The sequence below is a fragment of the Castor canadensis genome, chromosome 12 (genome assembly GCF_047511655.1).
Source record: "Castor canadensis chromosome 12, mCasCan1.hap1v2, whole genome shotgun sequence".
Classification (NCBI taxonomy): domain Eukaryota; kingdom Metazoa; phylum Chordata; class Mammalia; order Rodentia; family Castoridae; genus Castor; species Castor canadensis.
The window spans coordinates 123,218,805-123,245,494 of record NC_133397.1 but is presented as its reverse complement, the minus strand read 5'-3'; the positions used below and the strand labels follow the sequence as shown (position 1 = coordinate 123,245,494).

General features: G+C 39.6%; 1 protein-coding gene across 2 annotated transcripts in view; it reads right to left on the bottom strand.

The window, feature by feature from the left end:
• Dbt (dihydrolipoamide branched chain transacylase E2) overlaps positions 1-20,710 on the bottom strand; it is a 36,197-nt gene extending 15,487 nt beyond the window's left edge. For both annotated transcript variants that reach the window (XM_020166449.2, XM_074050903.1), the window contains exons 1-4: positions 20,616-20,710; positions 12,926-13,049; positions 9,619-9,694; positions 3,642-3,823 (exon numbers count right to left, since the gene is read on the bottom strand). In XM_020166449.2, coding sequence (XP_020022038.1) covers positions 3,642-3,823; positions 9,619-9,694; positions 12,926-13,049; positions 20,616-20,666 — 433 coding nt within the window. In that variant the 5' untranslated portion in view covers positions 20,667-20,710. The remainder of the gene's footprint in view (positions 1-3,641; positions 3,824-9,618; positions 9,695-12,925; positions 13,050-20,615) is intronic.
• Between the last annotated feature and the right edge of the window lie 5,980 nt (positions 20,711-26,690).

The following is a 26,690-nucleotide window of genomic DNA, read 5'->3' as shown; positions in this document are numbered from 1 at the left end:
ACTTGTGCTTCCTTGTGTAGCTGGGATGACAGGCACACACCATTATATCCAGCCACTGGTTGGACTTTTTGCTTGGGCTGGCCTTGAACTGTGATCCTTCTGATTGCTGTTTCCCAAGTAGCTAGGACTATAGGTGTGAGCCACCACATCCAGCCAACCCTAGCAACGTTTCTTTCATGTCCAAGTAACTGGACTACAACTCCTAGAGTTAAAGATGTAATTTTGTTGAACTTTCTGAATCTCTGTATATTCTTCATATCTAGTTAAGTTACTGGAGACACTAGTAAGAAAGATTAGCATTAGAAACTAGACCCAAAGAAAAATCAAGAGATTCTGTTGTAGGAACCCCAGTACCAATGTGGATAATGTCTATTTGTTGAAATATGAGAAACATATAACCCAAAAATATATATCAAAATTACTAGATGCATTTTTGAAAGATCAAGTCATTCACAGTTACTTTCCTGGAAAACATTTCCTGGAAAACTTTCCTGGAAAACCTCTATATTTCTGTCTTTTAGAAATCTGGGTGTAAATAGGAGTGATAAAACAAACATACTGGTGAGAAGTCGTTCATGTGTTATTTGTCACACTCACGTAGTTACTTTTAATTAACACAGTATCATCTTACTACAAAGCATGTCAAATAGCTTCTAAAGTGTTTTTACACGTTTCTCCTTTGATGATCCAAAAAATGCTGAGTAAGCAGGGAAGATCTCACAATTTTACCGCTAGAGAAACAGAACCTGAGGAGAACAGAAGTAAGAAGAAACCCGAATTGTATCCCTCTCCCCAACTGGTGGGATTGAATGGCTCCAGGACTACCCTATATTCTGTAAGGTTTCATCTTTGGTGACTGATCTTCATATAGTGAATCAAAGGCAGTTTTAAAAGCTTTAACTAGGGCTGATGGAGTGGCTCAAATGGTAGAGCACCTGCCTAGCAAGCACAAGGCCCTGAGTTCAAACCCAGTACCACCAAAAAAGAAACATGTTTGTTAATGTAAAGGCAAAGTTCCTATGCTCTAATTAAAATAAATAAATAAATAAAATAAAGGGAGAATGAACTAGACTAAGACATTTAAGGGATGTAATAACCAGGTGACATGTATATTCTGACATTAGATTCTAGTTTGAAAAAAAATTGAAATATCAAGGATATTTGCAGACAAGTGGAGAAATTGAAATATGGCCTGAAATTCAGACAAAATAAAAATGTTTTATCATGAGAACACATAGATCATTAACTAAGTAAACATATTACAGCATGTATAATATATTATTTTTGTGAAGAAAAAAAAGGAACCAAAACCAAATATATATACCCTAGAAAAATGTCTGGAATGATAGAGACTTAGGTGCTAAGTAGTGGTGACTTCTGTATAGTAGGACCATAGGTTTTCATTTTCTTATTCTTACTTTTCTGCACTTTATAACTTTCTACAATATACTGCATTTTAGTAAGGAAAATGAAATAAGCAATAATAAGCCTTCAGTAAGCCATCTTCAACTTCTAGAGGCAACACAGTGAAAAATACTCAATTGATGACTCAGGAATCTAGGCTCTAAACTTGGCCCTCCTGGAGGCTCTAAACTTGGCCCTCCTGGGGCCGAGGCTGCAGCTCGGTGGTGGAGGATTTGCACAGCATGCTCGATGCTCTGGGTTTGATCTCCAGGATGGCACATAATTAAATATTAAGTCCAGCCTTGACACTGACCATTGAGCAAATTGCCCAAACTTTCTGACTATGTACTTCCTTATTTGTAAAACTAGAATCCCTCACAGGGAAAGACAGAAAAAAATACTTTATATATTCTAAAATGTGATTCTGGAAAAAAAGTGATGGCAGTCTTAGTTATCATTGTATGGAACTGCAGCTCTGACTCAGCCTGCCACTGTAACTCAAATGCTGCATTCACACTTCTGAGTTACTACCAAAATGTCTTTATCTCAGCACCTTCAGATGGAATGCTGGCTTACGAGTCCAATCACAGCCTGATGTCAAAGCTGTTTCCTAGATGACACGAGCTAAGTGAACTTTGGAGGCAGAGGGCCAGCTATCTGCAGCCAATGAACTGCTCAACGTTTCATTTGTCCTCTTTCCACTCTCATAATGAATTCCCTTGTGTTACAGCTTCGACTGCTCATGTCCCATGGATGCTGCTGCTTCTGAATGATGTTGTTACTTTCATTGGCTTTCCTTCTTTTCTATTTCTCTTACAGAAGTTTGGCTTTCATAACGATCATCAGTGGGAATGCACATATGTATTACATAAAATCTACACAGATATCCATGGTGCTATGGTATGGGTGTGGCTTGAGTGTTTCCCAAGGGTCTGCTGTGATTAGAAACTTGGTCCTCAGGGTGGCAAAATTAAAAAGTAAGTGGAAACTTTAATAAGCAGGGCCCAGTGGGAAGTCCTCAGCACACCCTAATGTGCTACCCTTGACTAGGCTCTCCACTCCAGGTACAAGATGTGATTGCTTGTTGCTGTATGCACCCCTGCCAGGATAGGTCACCATCAGCCACCCTTACCAGAGGCCAAACCAATGAGCTGTCCAATCTTGAATTTCGAATCTCCAAAAGAATGAGCTAAATGAACCTGTATCAAGTCTTGTTATACTGATGAAAAGGTGATTAATTACAAGTGGTAATGAGAGCAGTCCTATGTTAGATTTAACTATACTGCAGGGGGTGGGGAGGGGTTAGGGGTGTGCTGGGGATTGAACTCAGGGCTTTGTACATGCTAGGCAAGCTATCAAATACTTGAACTATGCCCTTTTTTTTTTTTTTTTTTTTTTGCTTGGGCTACTCTCAAACTCAAGATCTTCCTGCCTCTGCCTCCTGAGTGGCTGGCATTACAGGAATGAAGCATCATACCTGGCTTAGATTAAATCCTTGTATACTTGAATTTTTGTCCTTAGTGACCAGTCTTCAGGACCTGAATCTTTAAATCCTGAGACAGCTTGTTGCTTCTTTGAACACAATGGTTTCTAGAAGGCAGGCCTCCAGATAAATGAAATCTTACTTTACATGTTTACAACATGGTAACTGATCAAAAGGTAATATGCACTACAGAGAATCTTTTCTGTTTTCCTAATTTTGTCTTTTTAACCCACAACATAGATTCTCTGAGGTGTTAAAAATAAGGATCAGTGGCTGGAGGTGTGGCTCGAGCAGCAGAGCAGCGCCTGCTTGGCAAGCACAAAGCCCTAATTCAAACCCCAGTCCCACCAAGAAAAACACACAAACAAACCCAAGATCCTTTGCCAGGTGCCTGTGGCTCATGCTTGCCATCCTAGCTACTCAAGAGGTAGAAATCAGGAGGGTAGAAAGCCTATCTCAAAAATACCCCACACAAAAAAGGGTGCGCAGAGTGGCGCAAGTGGTAGGATACATGAGGCCCTGAGTTCAAATTCCAGAACTGCTAAAAAAAAGTAAGGATCACTCTTAACTATTGTTATTGTTCTTACTGTTTTTTTGAGATACAGTCATGCTGGCCGTGAACTCACTACCCTCCTGAAGGCTGGGATTGAAATCATGTGGTGCCACACCTGGCAAGGATCACTTTTTGTAGGGACCCAATGACAAAAGGACGGCAGTAATCGATTGGGTAAGACAGGTGAGCACATTTAGGTACCTTTTAAAGCTTCTGTTTCTATGTCTACTAATGGCTTCCCCACATAGGCAGTATCATCCAGATTATAATAGAGCTTCTTAATGACACCATCGTAACGGCTAGTGATGGTAACAGACGCTTTATCACTTTGAACTTCACAGATGCTATCAAACTGAGACACTGTGTCTCCTTCTTTCACATACCTAAAAGAAAAGGATGCGAGACACTTTACATGAACAGTCATGTCAGATCATCCTATGTAAAAGCCGTGCTGAGTCATGTCAGCACCCATCTAGCCCATGTCAATGTGCATTGCGCCCAGATGGTACACCAAGAAATGTGTCAGAGATGAACTTGGCTTCCAGAGAAGCTTTGATAAGACCTCCAAGAAATGCTAAAATTTTAACAACCGTTCATGGATCTAAAGATTTAATCACACATTTGTGTTTTCTGCATGATCCATCTTTTTGGAAAAGTTCTTCAAATGTTATTTTTTAAATGGTATTTGTTTATTGACTTGTATTACAGGATGAGCAACTCTAACTTAAAAACCCCAAATCTGAAACATGCCTCTAAGAAATGCCATTGTTTCTAGAATTAAGTAAAAAAAAAAAAAAGAAAGAAAAACTTGATGTCTTCAATACACATCCTTTGTGCATTGAATTTTAAGTAAGAGTTCTCTCGCTGTTTCTTTCTAGAATTATTTTAGTCTTCCTTTGCATATCATTACCTTAATCATTTTAGGTATGCTTTTACAGAGTTCATATAGACATTCTTAGCAAACAGAACAGGAGGAACGGGACCAAACCTGAAATGCTACAGACAATTTTGATTCTAATACCATTCCTGAAGTGTCTAGCATATTTCTGACTTGCCATTAATTCTTCAAGATAATTGTTAATCCATTCTTACTCCTTGTCTTCCTATCTTAACCAGCTCTCAGAGCCATGATAAAACATCATGCATGACATAGCATTAGGTTTAAAAGCACACATAAAAGCTCCATGTATAGTTCAGTGGTAGAGTGCTAGCCTAGCATGCTCGAAGTCCTGAGTTCAATCCCAAGGGGGAAGGGAGGAAGGGAGGGAGGGAGAAAAGGAGGGAGGAAGAAAGGAAAGAAGGAAGGAAGGGGCACATACAGAGAAATTATATTTCCAGAATGGCAAACTAAGGACCTCCAAAGATCTCTCTTCCATACAAGCAACAAGTACGCTGACAAAAGTTAAAAAAAAATCAACTCTTCAGAATTCTAGAACTTAAAAAATGTTTGCAAAAACTGAGATGTACTTATTTAGGAAAACTGGCTGGGCCTCATTAAAAACAACAGATTCTGTGGTATGTTTAACTTGCTCTATTACTATCTTCCTTCCCCTACCTTGCTCAGCAGTAGCCATGAAAATCAGCAGCCTGGCAGATGGGGTGTGGAACTCCACAAAAAGCTACACACCCAGAGAACTGTCACTCTTTGTGACTTGCCTGGCAGCTCCCGGGAAAAGCTGTATCCACAGGGTTTCTCTTGGTGCAACTCAGAGCTCCCTTTGCTGGAAAAGATCTATTGCCAGTGTTTGATGAAAACAATTGGCAGTATTCTTATAAGTATTGGTTGGCTGAAATAGTAAGAGAAGCTGGGGGCAAAGTATGGCCAAGAATCTCAAAAGGAAGATCTGGGCAATGAGATGCCCACAGGCAGCTTTGTAAAGTGCTGACACATTCTGAAGGATCTGAAAGGCCATGCAAATGTGCAGCGCTATGACGTGCTCAAGGAAGACCTCAGTGGGCTCCAACCTGTCACATCTAGCTGAATGAGGCCCTGTGAATGCAGAAAACAAAGGCTGAGGCACAACTTTAAATTGCCATAGGACTGAGGTGTGTTCAGAGTACACACAGAATTGTTCAGAGTACACACAGAATTCCTTGGCAAAGAGTTGAAGCCTTATTGGCTCAAGATATTTAAGGAAATCTATATCTAATCATTAGGGGTTCACTAACTCGTGTATAGACTTCAGTGGTAGCAACAACAAAAGTCCTGGGGAGGTAAAAAAGGGCTGGAGGGATGGCTCAAGCTTTATAGTGTTTGCTTAGCAAGCATGCTTAGCAAGCATGAAGGCCTGAGTTCAAACCTCAGTACTGCCAAAAAAAAAAAAAAAAAAAAAACTCCTGGGAAAGAGGAGATATGATTCCCAGATTTGTCATTTAAAATGTCCACCTTTCAACCAAAACATATGAAGAATGCAAAGAAACAGAAAAATAAGGCCTATACACTTGAAAAAAATGTAGACAACAAAAACTATCACTGAGGAAGTCCAGATGTTGGGCTTACTAGCCAATGACTTAAAATTGACAATTAAAAGTTAACTTAAATGAATATTAAAATGCATTCAAAGATCAAAAAGAATGTATAAAATTAGCAGGAAGTATGAGACAATGATGTCTCACAAAATAGAGAGAAGATCAATAAAGTGATTGAAATATATATATATATATATATACATATATATATATATATATATAAATTAAAAAAAACACACCAAATTCTATAGCTGCAGATTACAATGACTAAAATGAAAACTTCACTAGGGCTCAACAGCAGAATCTATTTGGTAGATGAAAGAATCTGTGAATTTAAAGTTAGGTCAGTTGAGATTTTTCCAAGGAATAAAAAGAAAAGAAAAAATGAACATAACCTCAGAGAACTGCAAGACATCATCAGTTTTCTGTGAGGAAAGGAGAAAGGGGCAGAAAGAATATATGAAGAAACAGTGCCCCCAAGTTTTCCAAATATGATGGAAAACACTAGTGTACACATGTAAGAAATTCAACCAATTCCAAGAAGGAGAAACTCAAAGAGAGCCACACCTAGATACATCAAAATCAAACTGTTGAACAATAGAGAATCTTGAAAACAGCCTAAGAAAAACCACTTACCATGTACAAGGACTCCTCCTGAGGTTAACAGGATTTCTAATCAGAAAACACGCAAGCCAGAAGACAATAAAATGGTATATTCAACATGCTGAAGGGAGAAAACTGTCAATCAAAAATCTCCTATCTGGCAGAAACTATTGAAATATTTCACATAAAACTGATAAAAATCAGTCCAACACACTTGTCCTTCCAAAAATACTAAGATATTCAGGCTGAAATGAAAGATTAAACAGAAACTCAAATGCATATGAATAAATAAAGAACATCAGTAAAGGTAAAAACACAAGTAAATTAAAAAGAGAACTAAAATACTACACAAGAAATATTTACTTGATTCAAAAGAAGGCAGTAATGGTTAAAAAAAAAACAAAGAGCAAAATGACAGATAAAAATCTTACCTTATTAGTAGTGACATTAAACGTAAATGGCTTAAATACTTGAATAAAAAAGGAAAGATCAGAATGGATTTTTTTAATGATCCAAGTATGTGGATATAAGATATACTTTTTCATCTTTTTTTTCAGAGTAAAAGGATGAAAATTGAAGGGGGAAACGAAAAAAAGACTGATTAAAAGTGAAAAGGATAGAAAACATACAAACACCAAAAGAAGAGGTGGAATGGTTACCAATATCAGACAAAATAGATTTTAAGAGAAAAACACGTATGTTGTCTAAACTTTTATTTTGTTTTTGAAATTGGAGTATTTTTCTTCTTTATTCATACTTTATTCACACATAAATGTATGGAAAAACAACTTCTAACAATAAACTTCCCCCTTATACAAAACCACACTTTCTGTCAAATTATGCTTCCTTACTTATTCAGATTTCAGGCTCCTTTCTATAGACCAAATTTTGCTTTTTAGCATTTTACCAATTATAAGACAATATGTATTTTTCCTGAGTTATTTATAAATATGAAGTTAGAGATCAAACATACAACTCAAGAGCTGGTGGAATGGCTCAAGGGGTAGAGCACCTGCCTTGCAAGCATTGAGGCCTTGAATTCAAACCCCAGTGCTGCCAAAAAAAAAAAAACCCAAAAAGCAAAAAAACTCAAGAAAGCTTTTTTTTGGGGGAAAGGGTTCAATACTGGAGTTTGAACTCAGGGCCATATGCTTGTTAGGCAGGAGCTCCACCATGAGAACCATACCCTCAATCTCAAGAAAGCTCTTAATGTTTCTTTAAGAATTTCTGAAAAACAAATGATTTATCTCTCATTGAAAAACTAATAGATTTACTATTTGATTTTCTGTTCTTTATTTTTTAGGAGTGCTGAACTCATCTCCAGCCCTTGGTTTTTGAGATAGTCTTTCATGTAGCTCAGGCTGGCCTTCAATTTGCTGTGAAGCCCAGCGTAGCCTTGAACTTGACACCCTGTGACCTCCACTTAGCTGGGATTATAGACATAGGGCAAAACATCTAGCCTTAGGCTTTTCATCAAGAATAAAACAATTTCCTATTCCAAGAACCTCAAATCTTTCACTAGCATGTGGAGCTACAGAATTAACAAGAGTAGGAATTAAGAAATGTCAGAAAAATTTAAAAACCTAGAAAGGGTAACTTGGTCTTAAAAATAAAGTATCAATAAATCAAATGTACATAGCTCTTTGGAGGTTTTTAAAGGCACTTCCTACACATTACATTCATTTCAACAACATTGTGAGTAGGCAGAGGCAGTATAAATGTACAAGGCCCCACTTTATACATTAAGAGACAGTGACTCAGAATAAGTAAGTCACAGATAAGGTAGCTGATAAGCTTCAAAGTCAGGATATTCTGACTGAGGTTCATTCCTCATCTCACAATCCCACTGTGCCACTAACACACAGCTGTAAGGGATGTCTATGTTATTATAGTCCTCTTCTATTTACAAATCAAAAATGGTAAGAAGTAGAGGAAAAGAATGTTCAAGTGGCTTAATCAGATCCTTAAAAGAATCTGAGCTGGTATGGAGGAGCATACCTGTAATTTCAGTTCTCAGGAGGCTGAGACAGGAGGCTCCCAAGTTCAAGGTCAGGCCTGGGCTATATAACATGGGGGGAAGGAAAAGGAGTGGAGAGGAGGGGAGAAGAAAGGGGAGGAGAGGGAAGTGGAGGGGAGAGAAGAAAGGGAAGGAAAGGGGAAAGGGGGAAAGGGAAGAAAAGGGGTGGGAAGGGAAGGCTCTTGAACAGTATAAAATTATGGTCAGAAAAATCTATTTACTCACCTGAATTGTTACTTCTAAAAACCTCTTAAAGTTAGTTTAGGATGCAGAGGTGGTTTTTTTCCTCCCAATAAGAGAAAGAAAAAGGGTAGAAGATGACTAAAGTGGTAGAGGGGCTTGTTTCAGGTGTGTATGTGTGTGTATAATATATATGAATATATAATTTAATTTCCTAAAGATATAGGGAAAGAGTGTCAGGTCAAAGTGAGTCAAACATTTCTTACTAAAATCATTTTCAGCGTGGTAAAGAGAGCACAGACTATAGGATGATTTCAAAATAATTTGGAAGGAAATTATAAGTTCATACATTAAATGCTTTAAAGACATATATATGGTGGGGTGGGTGTAGGTCAGTGGTAGAGTACCTGCTTAGGCTGCTTAAGGCCCTGGGTTCAATCCCCAAGACCTCCCATCATATGTGTGTGTGTGTGTGTGTGTGTGTGTGTATGGTTTGTATCTTTATATCAATTTATCACCTTTTATAAGATAATTTCCATGTTTTTATTTTGTTTTGTTTGAGGCAGGGTCTCATGTGTAGTTCAAGCAGGCCTTGAACTTGAGATCCTCCTGGGATTACTCTAAATTAATTTTCCTTTTTAGCTGACATAAAGGATAGACAGTAAAAGGATCTTAAAAAGGGGGAGGGAGCAATAATTATCCACAAGTCACATCAAATAAAATGCTTTGGCGTATGACAAATTTTGCCACAAGCATATTGTCAACTCAAAGTAATTATAACTTACTGCTGTTAAAAAAAAGTATTAAATGTTTTATGAAGAAATTTCTCAGTTTAAATTAACTCATACTCATTTGTGCTTAAGTCAGTTTTACATTTACTTAGATTTTTTTTTTTTGAGATGAACTTACCATTCTTTCACAGTGACTTCTCTAATCCCTTCTCCAATGTCTGAGAGTTTGAACTGAACGAGTTGCCCCCGTACAGCTTCAAAGACAAATGAGAAATGACCTTATTAAATGTGTCTATATTACCATTAGTTGCTCTTACATCTCAAATTAGAAAATGCTGTCAAGCAGAGACAGAAACTGTTCCATCTTTCAGACAAAAATGCAGGCATTTTATAATTCTAAAATCAAAACCACTATTCATAACCATTAAGGATTTAAATAAGTTATTCCATGACACAGACCTAGTGACACTGACATAGAACTTACATTTTTCAACTTCCCAAATAATGTTCTTTTACAGGGTTACAAAAGTCCCTGCTAACAAATCAATGAGGTTTTGAAACAATAGTAATGAACAGAAAGCGGAACAAGGATATATACAATAAGGTTCCCCACGGGATCTCCTAATTTATGGTAGGAAATGACAATAATTTACCAGAAATGGCCTGCTGTCAGTTAGATCTCTTTTGACTCCCTGTCACCATCCTTACTCTTTATGGGTAGAAATCAGTAGACCTGATGGGAAATTCTTATATGCCTAAATTAGGTTCTGCCAAATTATCCCTAACACTTTTCTTTCCTCTTTCCATGTTCAGCCCTCTTGCAAATGTCTACCTTTTTCTTTGTTTTGGTGGTACTGGGGTTTTGAACTCCAGACTTTGCATGTGCTAAGTAGGCAACCTAACACTTGACCTATACTCGTGGCCCCCCCCACCCTCTTTTTTTTTTTAAATAAAACTGAGAAGTTGTATGGTAATTATTCCCAAAAGACAAAGGATTTCCAGTCAATACCCAGCATCCCCAGGTCCTCTCCACTTTTCCAAGTTAACAAATGACTCTGAATCTACTCAGAAGATCTGTCTTCAGACTGCTGCTAACCATGTATGTATAAAATGTGCAACCCGGTGATGGGATTATAAAACTTCCCTTGATAAATAGAGGAGTTAAGGGCTGGTGGAGTGGCTTAACTGGTAGACACTCTGCCTAGCAAGCATGAGGCCCTGAGTTCAAATCCCAGTGCTGCAAAAAAAATCTTGAGTGGATAGATAGAGGAGTTAAACAGTAAGGAAATATAAAACAGCTTTTTGGCCTGGAGGTATTAAGCAGTTGTTTCCTCTCTAATGTAGGGCTCTCTCCCAGCTTACTGCTTAATGTATGTCCTGGTGTCTCTCTAAAAAGGAACGTGATTTAGAAGGACCAGAAAACTTAAGAGCTGGGTGTGGTGGCCTGCACTACTCAGGAGGCTGAGAAAGGATGGTTATTTGAACCAAGGCATTTGACGCCAACCTGGGAATACAATACCCTGCCTCCCAAAAAACAAAACAACAAAATGCCTTAAATGTTTTTGAAAGTCTACATCTTTAATTCAATAAGTAATTCTACTTCTAGACTTTTTTTTTTTTTGCAAAGGAAGTAATTAGAAAGGAACACAAAGATTTGTGATCAAGAATGGTTGGTTTTGAGTTCAAATGAAGAAGGAGAAATCTATCTATGTCATCAAAATGAAGAGTAAACAGTGGCACCTCAGTGCACAGCAATACTCAGCAAGGAAAGCAAGAACACAGGAATGACTGCATAGCAGGGTAAGGGAATGATGCACAGTTCTATATGGTTGAACAAAGGGAGGGTATTGGCAAAGCGACCCAGATGTAAAACAGCTTTGTGTGCCATGCTAAGATGTTTGGACTTTATCCTAAAGGTCACCAGGAGCCACGTTCCCATCGAGAGGTAGAATCTGTGTCACCACATCTATAGCTATGCTGGGCTGACTTGCTGGATTACCCAGTGTAGAAGAAATGAAGCCGTGCAAGTTCAGCAGCCCAGGTCTCAAGGGTCCTCACGCTTCTACCTTCTTCCTTTTGGAATGCTGATCTAATGTCCCTGAGAATGATAGGCCATATGGAGGAGAAATGAGATGTCCCAGTGGAAAACCAGCAAAAACTGTCAGACGCGTGACTGACGCGATCTTGGACACTCTCACCTAGATGATTTCAAGCCACTAAACTTGGAGTGGCTTGTTAGGGGGGGAACAGCAGAGGCAAAGCAGGGAGGGAAAGCAGGCGCCTACTGTAGGTAAGACTTAGGAATGGAGCTTACATAGTCCTCAAAGCTGTTGGAAAAGGAGAAGATGGATTTGAGGAACACATGAGATGTGAAATTGACGGTGTTTGGCAAATGACTGGAAGTGAGACAGGATTCAGGATGACTCTAGGTTTCTAGCTGAACTATTTGATTTAAGGAATCTGGGAAAAAGAGACTTGTAAAAGACTGGGTTTGGGGAATCTGATTTATACATGAGACAGGAACAGAGATGCTTAGCCACCAACTGGTGAGACAGATGTTCAAGCTACAGCTACAGATTCCAAAATGTCCAATGAGCAGGTGATACTTGAGGCATGAGAGTTGATGGGATGTAAGAAGAGGCATGGCGAAGAGTGTGCTCCTGTAAAAACTGAAATCAAAGAGAAGCAAAGGAAGAGGACCTTAAAAAGAGAAGAGTGCACAGAGAAAAATAGATACCAAATGCTTTTCACATTCTAATTATTTAATCTGCCAGGTATAAAGATGTTAATTTTGCCTCCTGATGTATTGCAGGTACCCAGGGCAGTGCCATGGTGCAGTGGGTGACCAACAAATACTTGTAGAATGAATGAATTCCACAATACAATGAATTAACTACTATAATTATGCCATAGTCCAGATGAAACTGACTTTTAAAATTTTTTATTTATTTATTTTTGGCAGTACTGGGCTTTGAACTCAGGCTCTGACACTTACAAGGCAGGCACTTTACTACTGGAGCCCCTCCAGGACCATGTATGTTTTGTGTGGCTGTATGTGAGGATGTCTGTATACACACACACATATATGTATATACATATATAAATGTTAATCTTTTATTTAAAGTGGTGAAGGTAAGACTTACAAGTCTTAGGCTGTTGTGGAGGCTGACATGTAAAAATCATTGAAGAGCAGAATTTGTCTGAATTCTATTTTTCATTACCAACATACACTAAGGTCCCACATACCGATGTGGGAATCGATAGCCCAATAACACAATCCCAACAGACTAAAGACACGCATCAAGGAAAGCAGGGAGTAGGAGGAAAAACAGAACATGGGAAACGGGTAAATGTAGGGAGAGCCACGCCACAAGTACAAGGTCAACTCTGTTCGACTTTGGTTAGTCTCCAACTACCAAAAAAAAAAAATTAGACAATACTCATAAGATGCTTTATTTACACATGCTGTTTGAGAGCATACTTACCAGCAGCTGTTCTCAGTAAGTGACGTGGGTGATTATACTTAAATGAAGGATAACCGAAGAAACACACGCATTTTGGCTTCAAAACGGGAAGATTACTACATGTTTGAAAATAGCGAACACAAATCTACAGGTCAGAACACAAAAAGAGGCATTTACAAAGTAACTGAACAGTTTATCTGTTTAAGTATATATTGAATTTCAGTTCTATTTTAGAATAATCATTATCACAAGGTCAATAGGAGATTCTCTAGGCAAAACTCAGGACACTTCAGCAGGAACAATCAAGGTTATGAAGATTGGTATTTTCTTAAGAATTTTTGTCCAAGAAATCAAAAGGACTCAAATTTTAGCATAAGGAGAACATTTTGTTGTTCTTTTGTTTAGTAATATAGTCTCAGGGTCAGATCCAAAATTCCTTACACTTCAGCTTACAGGAAGCCATTAGACTTCCCGAAATAAAGCTATGGAAATTTCATAGTGATTATTAGCACGTAAAACATGGAAAGACGTATGTAAGTATTATACCCAAAGGTTTTTTTTTTTTCCCCCAGCACTAGAGATGGAATTCAGGGCCTTCTACATGCTAGGCAAGCATTCTTCCACTGAGTGTCCCCAAAGTTCTCTCATTACAATTTATAGATGACTTTTTAACTATTTTATGTAACACTTTAGTATGATAACAGGCAATATGTTAGGCTTGGATGTGTTTAACTTGATATATAAAAACCTAAGTGTCTGAAAGGTGTAATAATTTATTTTGAATGTTGACATTTCAGTGTTATTACTATCTGATAACTATATCAAACTTTAGGTAAACTGCAATAATGTCTAACTTCTTAGTGAAAAAAAATCACGTGTATTAGTAGCAATTAGTCTGTAAAAATGTAAAGTTATGATACACATTAGAGACTTTGGTTGGTTGGTTTTGTGTTTGTTTGAGATGGGTTCTGGCCATGTTGCCCAGGCTGGTCTTGAACTCCTGTGCTCAAGTGATCCTCCTGCCTCAGCCTTCCAAGTAGTTGGGACTACAGACATAGGCCACCACACCCAACCTGTACTAGTCATGTTTTAACACGTACTTAGAAATAAGAATTTTTTTTTTCTGAAAGCAAATAATATGAAATAAAAAAATTGATTTACTGACTGGAACAGTACATTTAAATTCTTATGTGATTTTTCTAAAACTTAATTTTTAAGTTGTTACTGATTTCTGAAGCAAAGAAAATGTGAAGATCCCGTTCATAAGTCACGCATCTCAGGGCTGGGGGCATGGCTCGGTGGTAGAGCGCCTGCCTGGCAAGTGTGAAGACCTGAGTTCAAACTCCAGTACTGCCAAAAATAAGTAAACATACATCTCAGCTTTTCTTTAAAAATCTCATTCTCAAGCAACTAATCTTGATAATATCTTTATTTTCATTTCAACATTGACATTCAGGAACAATAGAGCTTATCTAAAGTAATTTAAATTGATAGCTTAAAACTAAGCAGACAGTGAAAAAATTCTTTTTTCCCAGCATACCCCTTTTGTTTGACCTTCCTTTCTCCTTCAACTCCCACAACCCTGGCTCTTGATCAACAACAAAAAAAATCAAAGAATAAAGTCAAACTCTGCCTACTCAGGTAGAAAATGTACAGCAAGTAAATACAAGTTTTGAAATACATAGATTTGCTTTGATTTAAATAAAATACTTCAGATTTTTGAACTTTTTTGGGGGGGCAGTTACAGGAGTTTGAACTCAGGCCTTCATGCTTGGTAGGCAGGTGCTTTACCACATGAGCCACTCCTCCAGCCCTTTATGCTTCAGTTTATTTTTCAGATAGGGTCTCTCACTTTTTGCCACCATTCTCCTCTCTCCACCTCCCAAGGAGCTGTGATTATAGACATGCACCACCATGCCTGGCCCCATCATTTTGCAACTTTTGAAAGAAAATGAAACTATGGGAAGATCATGCTCTAATTTTTCGTAATAAATTATAGGCAGTAAAGGAACTTAAGGAGAGATGTGTGGGTGTTTTCAGATTAGCTTGACCTGGGAAGGCTTCTTGGATAAGAACAAACAATAGAGAGCACAAGGACACAGAAGCCCCGATGCAGAGCAAGAGCACAACCAAAGGAACCGTGCCAGGAATTTGCTTCCGGAATCTGCTGGGGCACTGAGCAACTTGATTTGGTTGCATCAAATTTATAAAAGAAAGCTCCAGGACCAAATTGTTGAAACTGTAAATGTCAGAAAAAGGAGTAAGGATTTTTTTTTTTTAATGAAAGTAATAATAAAGTTTATTAGGAAAGGAATATGTTTTTTTCTGGTGGTTCTGGGGTTTGAACTGATGGTCTCCCACTTGCTAGGCATGCACTCTATTACTTGAGCCACACCTCCAGCCCAGGAAAAGGAGTAAGGATTTATGTATTGTGTGTTTTCTTAAAAAAAGGATTAGGAAATCAGTCTAGCAATCATTTATTAGACTACCATCGTTGAAGAGAAAGGTAGAGGCCAAGGCATGATTACAACCTTGAGACACAAAATAACAGGCTCCTGACCAAAGTGATGACAGTGGAGAGAAAGAGAGAGACTAAAAAACACTAGTGAAAAAAAAAAAAAAACACTAGTGAAGCTAGAGAAGACTTTTTCCTCCCAGAATCAAACTTAAACTAGTAAATTAAGCATAAGGCTTTCATTTAAAAAAGAATGCTTAGGGGGTTGGGGGAGGGGAGAGAAATGACCCAAACATTGTATGCATATATGAATAAAAGAAAAAAATAAAATAAAATAAAATAAGAATGCTTGCCAGGCACCTGTGGCTCACACCTGTAATCCCAGCTATTTAGGAGGCTGAGATCAGGAGGATCAAGTGAGGTTCGAGGCCAGCCTTGAAACCTCATCTCCAAAGTAATAAGAACAAAATGGAGTGAAGGTATGGCTCAAGTGTAGAGGCCTGCTTTGCAAGTGCAAAGTCCTGAGTTCAAATCCCAGTCCCAGCAAAAAAAGAAAAGGCATACTTATACAGTTACCAGTTTTATATATTTTGTAGTTGAGGCAATTTTTAATTTACCTATGAACCAAATTCTATGGAGACTATCTGGCCCACCTTGTCTGAGGCAATCCCACTTTGCATCTAGTGATTCAAGGTAATTACTAATAATTCAATATCTACTACAAGAATACCAAAAAAAAAAATTGTAGCAGGCTGGGGAGCATGCTCAAGTGGTAGAAAATGTGCCTAAGACCAAGCCCTGAGTTCAAATCCCAGTACCACAAAAAAAATTAGACAAAAAGTTTTACACATTAGCATAATAAAGAAATAATAATAATCCAACAGGTAATTGCTGAGCAAGCCTAAAGTCAGACACTGTGCTGGAACCAGAAATTCAAAGCTAAATCCTATGCAATATGTAGTCCCTAAGTTTAAATTAGTCTATTCCAAAGGAGGACAGACACCATAGAAAAGTCCAATATGATGTGGTTAAGTTGGTTAACCATCAAATGCATAATATCCAGGGAAATGTGAAACGTGGTATAAGGCCATCTGTATCTGAATAATTCCCTAGGGGTGGTAAGAGTTCCCATTGCTTACAACTTTTTTTTTTTTTGTGGTACCACGGTTTGAACTCAGGGCCTCCATCTTGAGCCACTCCATCAGTCCTTACGTGATGGTTTTTTTGATATAGGGTCTTGAAAACTATTTGCCCAGGCTGGCTTTGAACCATGATCCTCCTGATCTCTACCTCCTGAGTAGCTAGGATTATAGCCGTGAGCCTGCCTGGCTAGCTTACTTTTATAAAAGATGAAAACACTCTTTTTACTGAGTCACTCAACAAATATTTATGAGCACATACAACATGCCAGGCACTGGGGATTATATACAGAACAAAAAATGATGCACATCCTTCCCTTATAGAGTATACAGTAGAGTGAAAGTCAAGGGCAAGTGGGCAGTGATTGTTACAGTGCTGCAATGGTGGACATAGAGTGTATTAAGGAAACCCAAAGGAAGGAAACTGAGCTGCTGTAAGACATGGGATGTGAGTAGCACAGCAGGAGATAAGCTGTGCTGCTGGAGAGGCCATGGGGTGTAAGGCAAGTATTTATAGCAGAGGAAACACGTATGCAAAGGAATCAACACACATTGTGTGTTCAAATGAGTCCAAGGTGTTTAACAGCGTTCTAGTGTATTGGGGAAGGTAGGAACAGCAGAGTCAGGATCGGTTTTTAATAAGAAATGAAGACTTGTTAGGTGCTGGTGGCTCACGCCTGTAATCCTAGCTACTCAGGAGGCAGACATCAGGAGGATCACAGTTGAAAACCAGCCTGGGCAAATAGCTTGTGAGACCCTATCTCAAAAATATGTATCACAAAAAGGGCTAGCGGAGTGGCTCAAGGTGAAGGTCATGAGTTCAAGCCCCAGTACCGCAAAAAAAAAAAAAGAAAGAAATGAAGACTGGGAAACTGGAAAGGTCTGATCATAAACTTCCCAGTCACTTGAATTTTGGACATTTCGTTGAGGCAGTATTCCAGATTTCTTATTTATTTATTTTGGTGGAACTAGGGCTTGAACTCAGGGCCTCCCGCTTACTAGGCTTTACTAGGCAGGTGCTCTATCACTTGAGCCACTCTACCAGCCTTGTTGAGGCAGTCCTAAGCAAGAAAAGGACATCAAATGTGTGCCTTACTCTACAAGACCACTCTGGTTACACTGTGGAGAAAGAGATGGAAAGGCATAGATCAGAGGCAGGAGGTCCAGTTAGGATGAACTAGGACACCTGAAGTGGTGGCAGGGTAAAAAACAGGGACCAGATGTTCTTCAGAGTTACAGGCTAGATACAAGAGAAGCAGGTTTGAGGGTTCAACTCAGGAAACCAGAGAGTCTGAGGTGTCTTTGAGGTATCATGGCACATTGTGAGATGGTTAAAGGCTAGGTTTTCTAAGCTCTCTGTGCTAGCACTGGCCAGATCACACTGTTTTACCCAGTTAAGTCACCTGGTTCCATCCCTTCCTCCTTCTTGCCTTGATATTGAGTAAGAAGTTGTAGCAGCTCTCTTATGGCCATGATGGAAAGGGCAAATGAATTGCCGATATGACAACCCTGATGATGAGTCTCTTTCTCAATGCCAGCTGGCATCTCATTTTGGGATGCTCTATGTGCACATAGATGTTTAATTTCCTACTTATTGGTTGGGTTTTTATTATTTGCATCTAAGAATACACTTCTTATACAATGCATTTGTAGACTTCTTGGACATATGCCACATGAGTCTGTGGTAGAACTGGTTGGACGATCAGGGAATCATCAGCACAGATAGTAATTAAACCCAAAGAAGTGGATGAGCTAACACAGGAAATGGGAAAAGTTCAGAGGGCCCAAGTCAGAGCCTCTAGGAACGCCATTAGTCACACATCACTTAAGAACAGGCATGGGCTGGAGGAGTGGCTCAAGTGATAGAGTGCCTGCCTGGCAAGCATGAGGTCATGAGTTCCGACACCAGTACCACTAAAAAAAAGTGATCAAGAACAGTCATATGTTCTGAGATGCAAACATCTTAGTGCATGTTACACAAACTAAACAGCTCTGCTATTACACATCTAGGTTGCATGATATAACTTATTGCTCCTGTGCTGCACAACTGTAGTAAACACTGCATGCAACTGTCACAGATGGTATTGTGTATCTGTATCTCTAAACACATCTGTAAGAAGAGTACAGTAAAAAGCTAGGCAATAGGACTTTTCAGTTCCATTATAATCTTACAGGAACATTGTCATATATATAGTCCATAGTGGACTGTAACATCCTTATGCAGCCTTTCACTGTATTTAAAACTGGGTAAAGAAACAGATTAACTGGAGGGGTTGTTGAAGTGGTACAGTGTCTGCCTGGCAAGTGTGAACCCACTGAGTTCAAACCTCAGTACCACCCAAAACAAAAAAACACAAAATAAACAACAAAAACCCCAGGAGTTTGGAACAAAGTGGCCAAAGATGTGGGAAGAAGAATATTGGGAGGCTGGTGTCTAGAAGCCAAGAATGGAGAGCTTGCAAAAGAAGGGCAGCCCAAACCTAGCAAGGTACTGCTGACAAGAGCCCTGTTCTGGTCGCCTCCTACTCATCCTTCACACACCTCAAGTTACTCAGTGTCCTCTGGGAATTTCTCTCTGATCCCCACGTCCCCCACAGGGATCCACTCCTTTGTTTTCCTGTAGCTCTATGCACTTGTCCCATCACTGCACTTCGTATGCTGAGTTGTAATTGTTAATAGCTACCGCTGTCTCCTTCTTCCCTGCCCCCACTACAAGGATGCAGTCTCTGGGAGATTGCAGTCTCTGTTTTGTATTTGTATTCCCAGTGCCTAGCAGAGGACCTGCTGCACACAGCAGGTTCTTGAAAGGTCAGGAGTCAATCGCTATAGAGACCTCTAGGGAAATGGAGAAAGGGGAGGGGGTGTCGAGGAAGAAAGAAAGAAAGAAAGGAAGGAGGAGGAGGAGGAGGAGAGGAGGAGGAGAGGAGGAGGAGAGGAGGAGGAGGAGGAGGAGGAGGAGGAGGAGGAGGGTGTCGAGGAAGAAAGAAAGAAAGAAAGGAAGGAGGAGGAGGAGGAGGAGGAGAGGAGGAGGAGGAGGGTGTTGAGGAAGAAAGAAAGAAAGAAAGGAAGGAGGAGGAGGAGAGGAGGAGGAGGAGAAGGAGGAGGAAGAAGAAGAAGGAAGAAGAAGGAGAAAGAAGAAGAAGGAAGAAGGAAGAAAGAAGAAGAAGAAGAAGAAGAAGAAGAAGAAGAAGAAGAAGAAGAAGAAGAAGAAGAAGAAGAAGGAAGAAGAAGAAGAAGAAGAAGAAGAAGAAGAAGAAGAAGAAGAAGAAGAAAAGAAAAAGAAAAGAAGAAGAAGAAGAAGAAGAAAGAAGAAGAAGAAGAAGAAGAAGAAGAAGAAGAAGAAGAAGAAGAAGAAGAAGAAGAAGAAGAAGAAGAAGAAGAAGAAGAAGAAGAAGAAGGAAGAAGAAGGAGGAGGAGGAGGAGGAGGAGGAGGAGGAGGAGGAAGAAGAAGAAGAAGAAGAAGAAGAAGAAGAAGAAGAAGAAGAAGAAGAAGAAGAAGAAGAAGAAGAAGGAGGTGTGCAGATAGGATGAAATAGTGTCATTTGGGATGCCTCAGTACTTTGCGAAGTATGACAAAGGGGGACTTGCAGGACAATGGGGTGATAAAAAGTTGGAGTGACGTGGGCACGGGAATTCCAAGCCTCTCCATTCCTCAGGGGTAAGGACCGCCGGTGGCATTCTGTGCTCGACAGGTTTCTTCCTTTAGGCTGCGCATCTCCTGAGGTCAGGGGTGGTAGGACCAGCATCTGCCATACCGTGGGCGCGCACCAATGCCGAAAGAATCTATCTCTGTATCCCTAAGCGCCTTTCACAATGCCTGGCACCTGGCAGGTGCTCAGTCAAAGGTCAGCAGGTGAAAGGCTAGTGGGGTCTGGGGATGCAGGTAATACAGGACGGCGACCTGATCGCGACAGAAGCGCCCTGGCGTCCGGGGCAGGAGTGCAGACCGGTTTGCAGACCGGTGGGCTCGCCCCCCTTCTCTGCCCTTTCCTTACCACGCATCCTCCACCTGTCCATCGGGTGGACCCGTGGCTCTCGGAGAAGTAACACAGCACTCCTGGATGTGACTCCGTAGAAACCGCTCCTTCCCTGCCCGACGTCACCCACACCGGCTTACCTGCAGCCTTGCGCTCCAGCTCCAGGTCCCCAGGGCACGCACTGCGGCCATCTTTCTCCGGAAATAGCGTCTCTGGGTAACTGGGAGAGAGGCCCTCTCCGGGCGGCCAATCAGGAGGCGGGAGACGCACCTGAGCAGCCAATGGGGAGCGAAGGAACGAGCCTCCCACCCGGTAGCCAATCAGGGAGTGGGCGGGCCCGAGCGACCTCGTGGGGCGCTGATAGCAAAGCGTCTAAGGGAGTGGGAGAGAAGTGAGAAGGAGCAGGGTGGCTCAGATTTCAATCCTGGTGCGGACTCGGGCCTGGTACTGCTGCGTAAGCACATATGCTCCAACGATAATCTTTTTAGTCCTTGTACTGGGGGAAACGGAGTCACCCAAAGGAGGAGCGCTCACCTAAAGACAGGTTAAGCCCTGAGGGGTGAGTAGGAAAGTATCCTTCTTGGTGCTGTATGGTAACTAGATTACAGAAAAATGAAACATTTCTGTACTTTGTAGCAAGGCTCTGTACTTGTTTCCTAAATCCACCCTGGAACACTTCCAGTGACTAGCATTTCTTACTCCCATTAAGTGTTCTTGATTAACGAAATTGGCTTCTCGCTATTTTTTTTTTTTCCATGAAAGATTTACCCAACATCTAAAATTAAAATGTCATCACCATTATCTTTCCTTCTTATAGAACGCCATAAGTAGGCAATGTATGTCACAGGCATATGTCTTGATTTACTTGTTTGGAGAAAGGTCAAATTCAGGTGAAGTGGAACTGGTAGAGAAAGGATCAGAAGCCGCCAGGCAGGTATGTGTGCCTGTAATCCAAACACTATGGAGGCAGGAGGATCCTGAGTTGGAGTCAAGCCTGGACTACATAGTGAGACACTGGTCTCAAAAGGAAAAGGAAAACGGGCCACAGATGTGAAAGAGAGGTAGAACGCTTGCCTAGCATGTGCTCTAGGCCTTGGGTTCCATCCTCAGCAAGGGAGGCAGGGGAGGGGAGCTTCCTTTAATGGTCAGTCTTCCTCAGATCAGCTAGGAAATAGAAGTGCCTAGAGTTGCATTTGTCTAGTCTTGTGTCTTACGCAAAAGTGAAAATCTCCAGATGTCTAAAGAACCATAGATTGCTGGGTGCCAGTGACTCACACCTGTAATCCTAGCTACTCAAGAAGCAGAGATCAGGAGGATCAGGGTTTGAAGCCAGCTGGGGGAAATAGTTTGTGAGACCCTATCTCAAAAAAACCCTTTACAAAAAATGGCTGGTTGAGTGGCTCAAGATGTAGGCCCTGAGTTCAAACCCTAGTACAGCAAAAACAAAAAAACAAACAAAAACCTTGAACCAAATACAATAGACAATATTATAGAATCCTGAGCCCTGGAGATTAGTGGTTGTGAAGCAAAATCTCAGGTATTACACAATTTCATTGTTTAAATTTACCCAAACACTTTTTGGGGGACTTGTTTGATTTTCAGTGTAACACACATGCACCCATGCACACACACCCCTACCATAGGAAGCACACATAAGTCATTACCTTTATCAGAAAATCTGCAATAGTAAAGCAACTTCAGTTTTTTAACTTTCCCATTTATAGGCACTTAAGTGTTTAATAATCCACATACATGTGTTTGTATCACAAGAGACAGCAGTTATCCTATTTTTGTTTGCAGGGCTGACATACAACTTTCTTCCCTTACGTTTCCATTTAACTCTACCTACTCTTGGGAAATAACTAGTTTGCTTCTTTCCTTTATCCTCTTTTACCCTCAATAGACTATGGCTTCCATATTCAGTGCATGTCCTTACCTTTCTTTTCAGCATCAAGAATACACCACCTATTCACTGGCTAAGAATGGCATTTCTCTAACAAGATGTATGTGATACACATTTTAAGTTAGCCAATGACACTGATTAATACACACAATTATGAGTACCTAAAAATGGAATTGTTAAGACACACTATGCTTATTTTCAACTTTACCCTAGATAATTCTAGATTGTTTTGCAATGTGATTGTACAATATTCATATCTAGAAGCTGTGTAAGAAAGTGTCCATTGTTCATCTGATATTGCCAGACTTAGACTTATATTTCTCCCCAACTTAGTAATTATAAAATGGTATTATAGTCTTAATTTGAATTTCCCTAATTACTAACAAGATTGAGCATGTTTTTGTGTTTATTAATCATTCTTAAAATGCCTGCATATGCTTTCAACACATTTCCTTTTTATTGTGTGTGTTTTCTTTCTTGATTTCTTATTGATTTTTATTGTTGATGTGTGTAGGAACTCTATGAACTATGTTATAACTGCTGTAAATCTGAGATTCCATGCTATCTTTTAGTTGGAAGGCTCTCAGTTCATATGTGCACAGTAATCTTAAAATTTGAATTTGGTCTGCTCTTATTTCTGACCATGTGGTCTAGTTCCACTTTGGGACTATTTTGAATAATGCTACTATGAATATTTGGGTACAGACTTTTGTGTGGACATGACATATGTTTTAATTTCTCTTAGGTATATACCCAGAATAATATTGTTTAATTTTTTGAAAGACTGCCAGCTGTTTTCAAAGGAGATGGTACCATTTTATATTCCCAGTAGCAGTAGTTATGAAAGTTCTGATTTCCCCACATCCTTACCAACACTTGTTACTGTCCTTTTTAATATAGCCATGGGTATGAAGTGGTATTTCACAGTGGCTTTGACATATAGCACTTACCTAATGACATGGAGCATTTTTTCATGTGCTTACTGGCTGTTTCTATATCTTCTTTGGGGAAATGTCTAGTCAAATCTTTGCCCATGTTTCAATTGACTTATTTCATTTTATTGAGATGGATCTCTGCATAGCTGAGGACATCTTTGAACTTATTTATTATGTCACCCAGGCTAGCCTCACACTTGAGACCCTCCTGTCTTAGCCTCCCAAGTGCTGGGATTGCAGGCATCTAATCCAAACCAAGAAGAAGGTATTATTTTTCCTGTCCTATCTTATTTTATCTCTTTCATGTAGACTCTGGGGAGGATTTCCATCATCTCTTGAAAATAAACCACAATAAGCATTCTTATCTCATTAATGATTTTTAAGGGAAGGTGCCCAATGTTTTATTGCTAAGAATGAAGTTTGCTGTTGGTTTTTGAGATGACCTTAAAAAGATTAAAAGTTTACATTGAAACAATTTAAATTGTTAAGATTTAAACATTTAATTGTTAATTAAACTAGTGTAGTTTGATTACATTTTGTCATAAATGGATTTTGATTTTGTGTGTATGTGTTTGGTGTGGGGGCTTGAGTACTGAATTATACCTCTGGTCCAATCTTGACTTTTAAAAAATGTTTTTAAAAATGCTTCATGAGAAAATGCTTCTTGCATCCCTTTTTAGAAGAGAAGAGGAAACACACAGAAGTACCTGGTGCAGAGCCCACTTCCTACTTCATGGATGTGAAATGCCCAGGTGCTATAAAATCATGATGGTCTTTAACCAGGCACAAATAGGTTTTCAGTGTTGACTTCTCCACTGTCCTCTGCCAGCCTGCAGGAGAAAAAGGAAGGCTTCCAGAAGGACAATGTTTAAGGAGGAAGTGACACTAAAAGCACCCAAGCAAGATTAATGAGAAGCCAGGCACTGGTGGCTCATGCCTGTAATCCTAGCTACCTCAGAGGCTGAGGTTGGGAGGATTGAGGGTCAAGGGCAGCCTGGGCAAATAGTTGAGCCCCCCCGCCCAGTCTCCAAAATAACCAGAGCAAAATGGACTGGAGACGTGACTCAAGTAGTAGAGCATCTGCTTTGCTAAGTGCAAAGTCCTGAGTTCAAGCCCCAGTCCCACCCAAAAAGAAGAGTGTGAAACAATCTCAGTAAGCACATAGTTTGGATATTTTTAAAAAAGGTTTTCCACTGGTTAGCAGTCTGCAAAAAACTGAAACTAGATCCATGTATATCACCCTATACCAAGATTAACTCAAAATGGATCAAGAATCTTAATATCAGACCACAAACTCTAACGTTGATACAGGAAAGAGAAGGAAATACTCTGGAGTTAGTAGGTATAGGTAAGAACTTTCTCAACGAAACCCCAGCAGCACAGCAACTAAGAGACAGCATAGATAAATGGGACCTCATAAAGCTAAAAAGCTTCTTTTCATCAAAAGAAATGGTCTCTAAACTGAAGAGAACACCCACAGAGTGAGAGAAAATATTTGCCAACTATACATCAGACAAAGGACTGATAACCAGAATATATAGGGAAGTTAAAAAACTAAATTCTCCCAAAACTAATGAACCAATAAAGAAATGGGCAAGTGAACTAAACAGAACTTTCTCAAAAGAAGAAATTCAAATGGCCAAAAAACACATGAAAAAATGCTCACCATCTCTAGCAATAAAGGAAATACAAATTAAAACCACGCTAAGATTCCATCTCACCCCTGTTAGAATAGCCATCATTAGCAACACCACCAACAATAGGTGTTGGTGAGGATGCGGGGAAAAAGGAACCCTCTTACACTGTTGGTGGGAATGTAAACTAGTACAACCACTCTGGAAAAAAATTTGGAGGCTAATTAAAAAGCTAAACATTGATCTACCATTTGATCCAGCAATACCACTCTTGGGGATATACCCAAAAGATTGTGACACAGGTTACTGCAGAGGCACCTGCAAACCCATGTTTATTGCAGCACTATTCACAATAGCCAAGTTATGGAAACAGCCAAGATGCCCCACCACTGACGAATGCATTAAGAAAATGTGGTATCTATACACAATGGAATTTTATGCAGCCATGAAGAAGAATGAAATGTTATCATTCGCTGGTAAATGGATGGAATTGGAGAACATCATTCTGAGTGAGGTTAGCCTGGCCCAAAAGACCAAAAATCATGTGTTCTCCCTCATATGCGGACATTAGATCAAGGGCAAACACAACAATGGGATTGGACTTTGAGCACATGATAAAGCGAGAGCACACAAGGGAGGGGTGAGGATAGGTAAGACACTTAAAAAATTAGCTAGCATTTGTTGCCCTTAACGCAGAGAAACTAAAGCAGATACCTTAAAAGCAACTGAGGCCAACAGGAAAAGGGGACCAGGAACTAGAGAAAAGGTTAGATCAAAAAGAATTAACCTAGAAGGTAACACCCACGCACAGGAGATCAGTGTGAGTCAATGCCCTGTATAGCTATCCTTATCTCAACCAGCAAAAACCCTTGTTCCTTCCTATTATGGCTTATACTCTCTCTACAACAAAATTAGAAATAAGGGCAAAATAGTTTCTGCTGGGTATTGAGGGGGTGGGTGGGAGAGGGAGGGGGCGGGGTGGGTGGTAAGGGAGGGGATGGGGGCAGGGGGGAGAAATGACCCAAGCCTTGTATGCACATATGAATAATAAAATAAAAAAAACAAAACAAAAAATAAATAAATAAAAAAGGTTTTCCAAACTTATTGATGTATTGTCATATTCTTCTAATGTTAAGTTGATCTTCAGTCCCAACTTGGTCATAATATCTCATATTATGCGTAAATATTGTTCAATTTGGTTGTCAATAGTTTGATTGAAACTGGTTCATCTAAATGATAAAGTTGGCCTGTAATCATTCTTCACCATGTCTTTTTTTCTCATTTTGGCATCAAAGTCATACTAGCCTTGTCAGGTGCATTGCAGATGAAATGTCAACATCTTTTTTGTATTAGCTACTATATGAATGCAGAGTGGGAGGTCTGGTTATAGAAGTTTTGGCACTTTTTGCCAGTAACACATTTAGTGTGCCTTTCCTACCCTACTTCCCTACTATTGGATCGGTTAGATTTCTCTAACGGTGGCAGGACAGTAGGGCTTTTTATGACTTCTCCCTGATCCTTCTTTTAATATTCACCCGTCTCATATGTTCTCTTTTAGTTTGTTTGAATAAAGATCCAGATAACCACCATCATTTTTTCCATGCAGTCTATTTGTTGAAGATAATAGGTTTATTTCTTCTTGAGTCAGTTTTGGTAAGATATATTTTTCAAGGACTTTGCTATTTAACCTAGGTAAATACAATTAAGTGGCAAAAAAAAAAAAAAAAAAAGCTGTCCACAGAA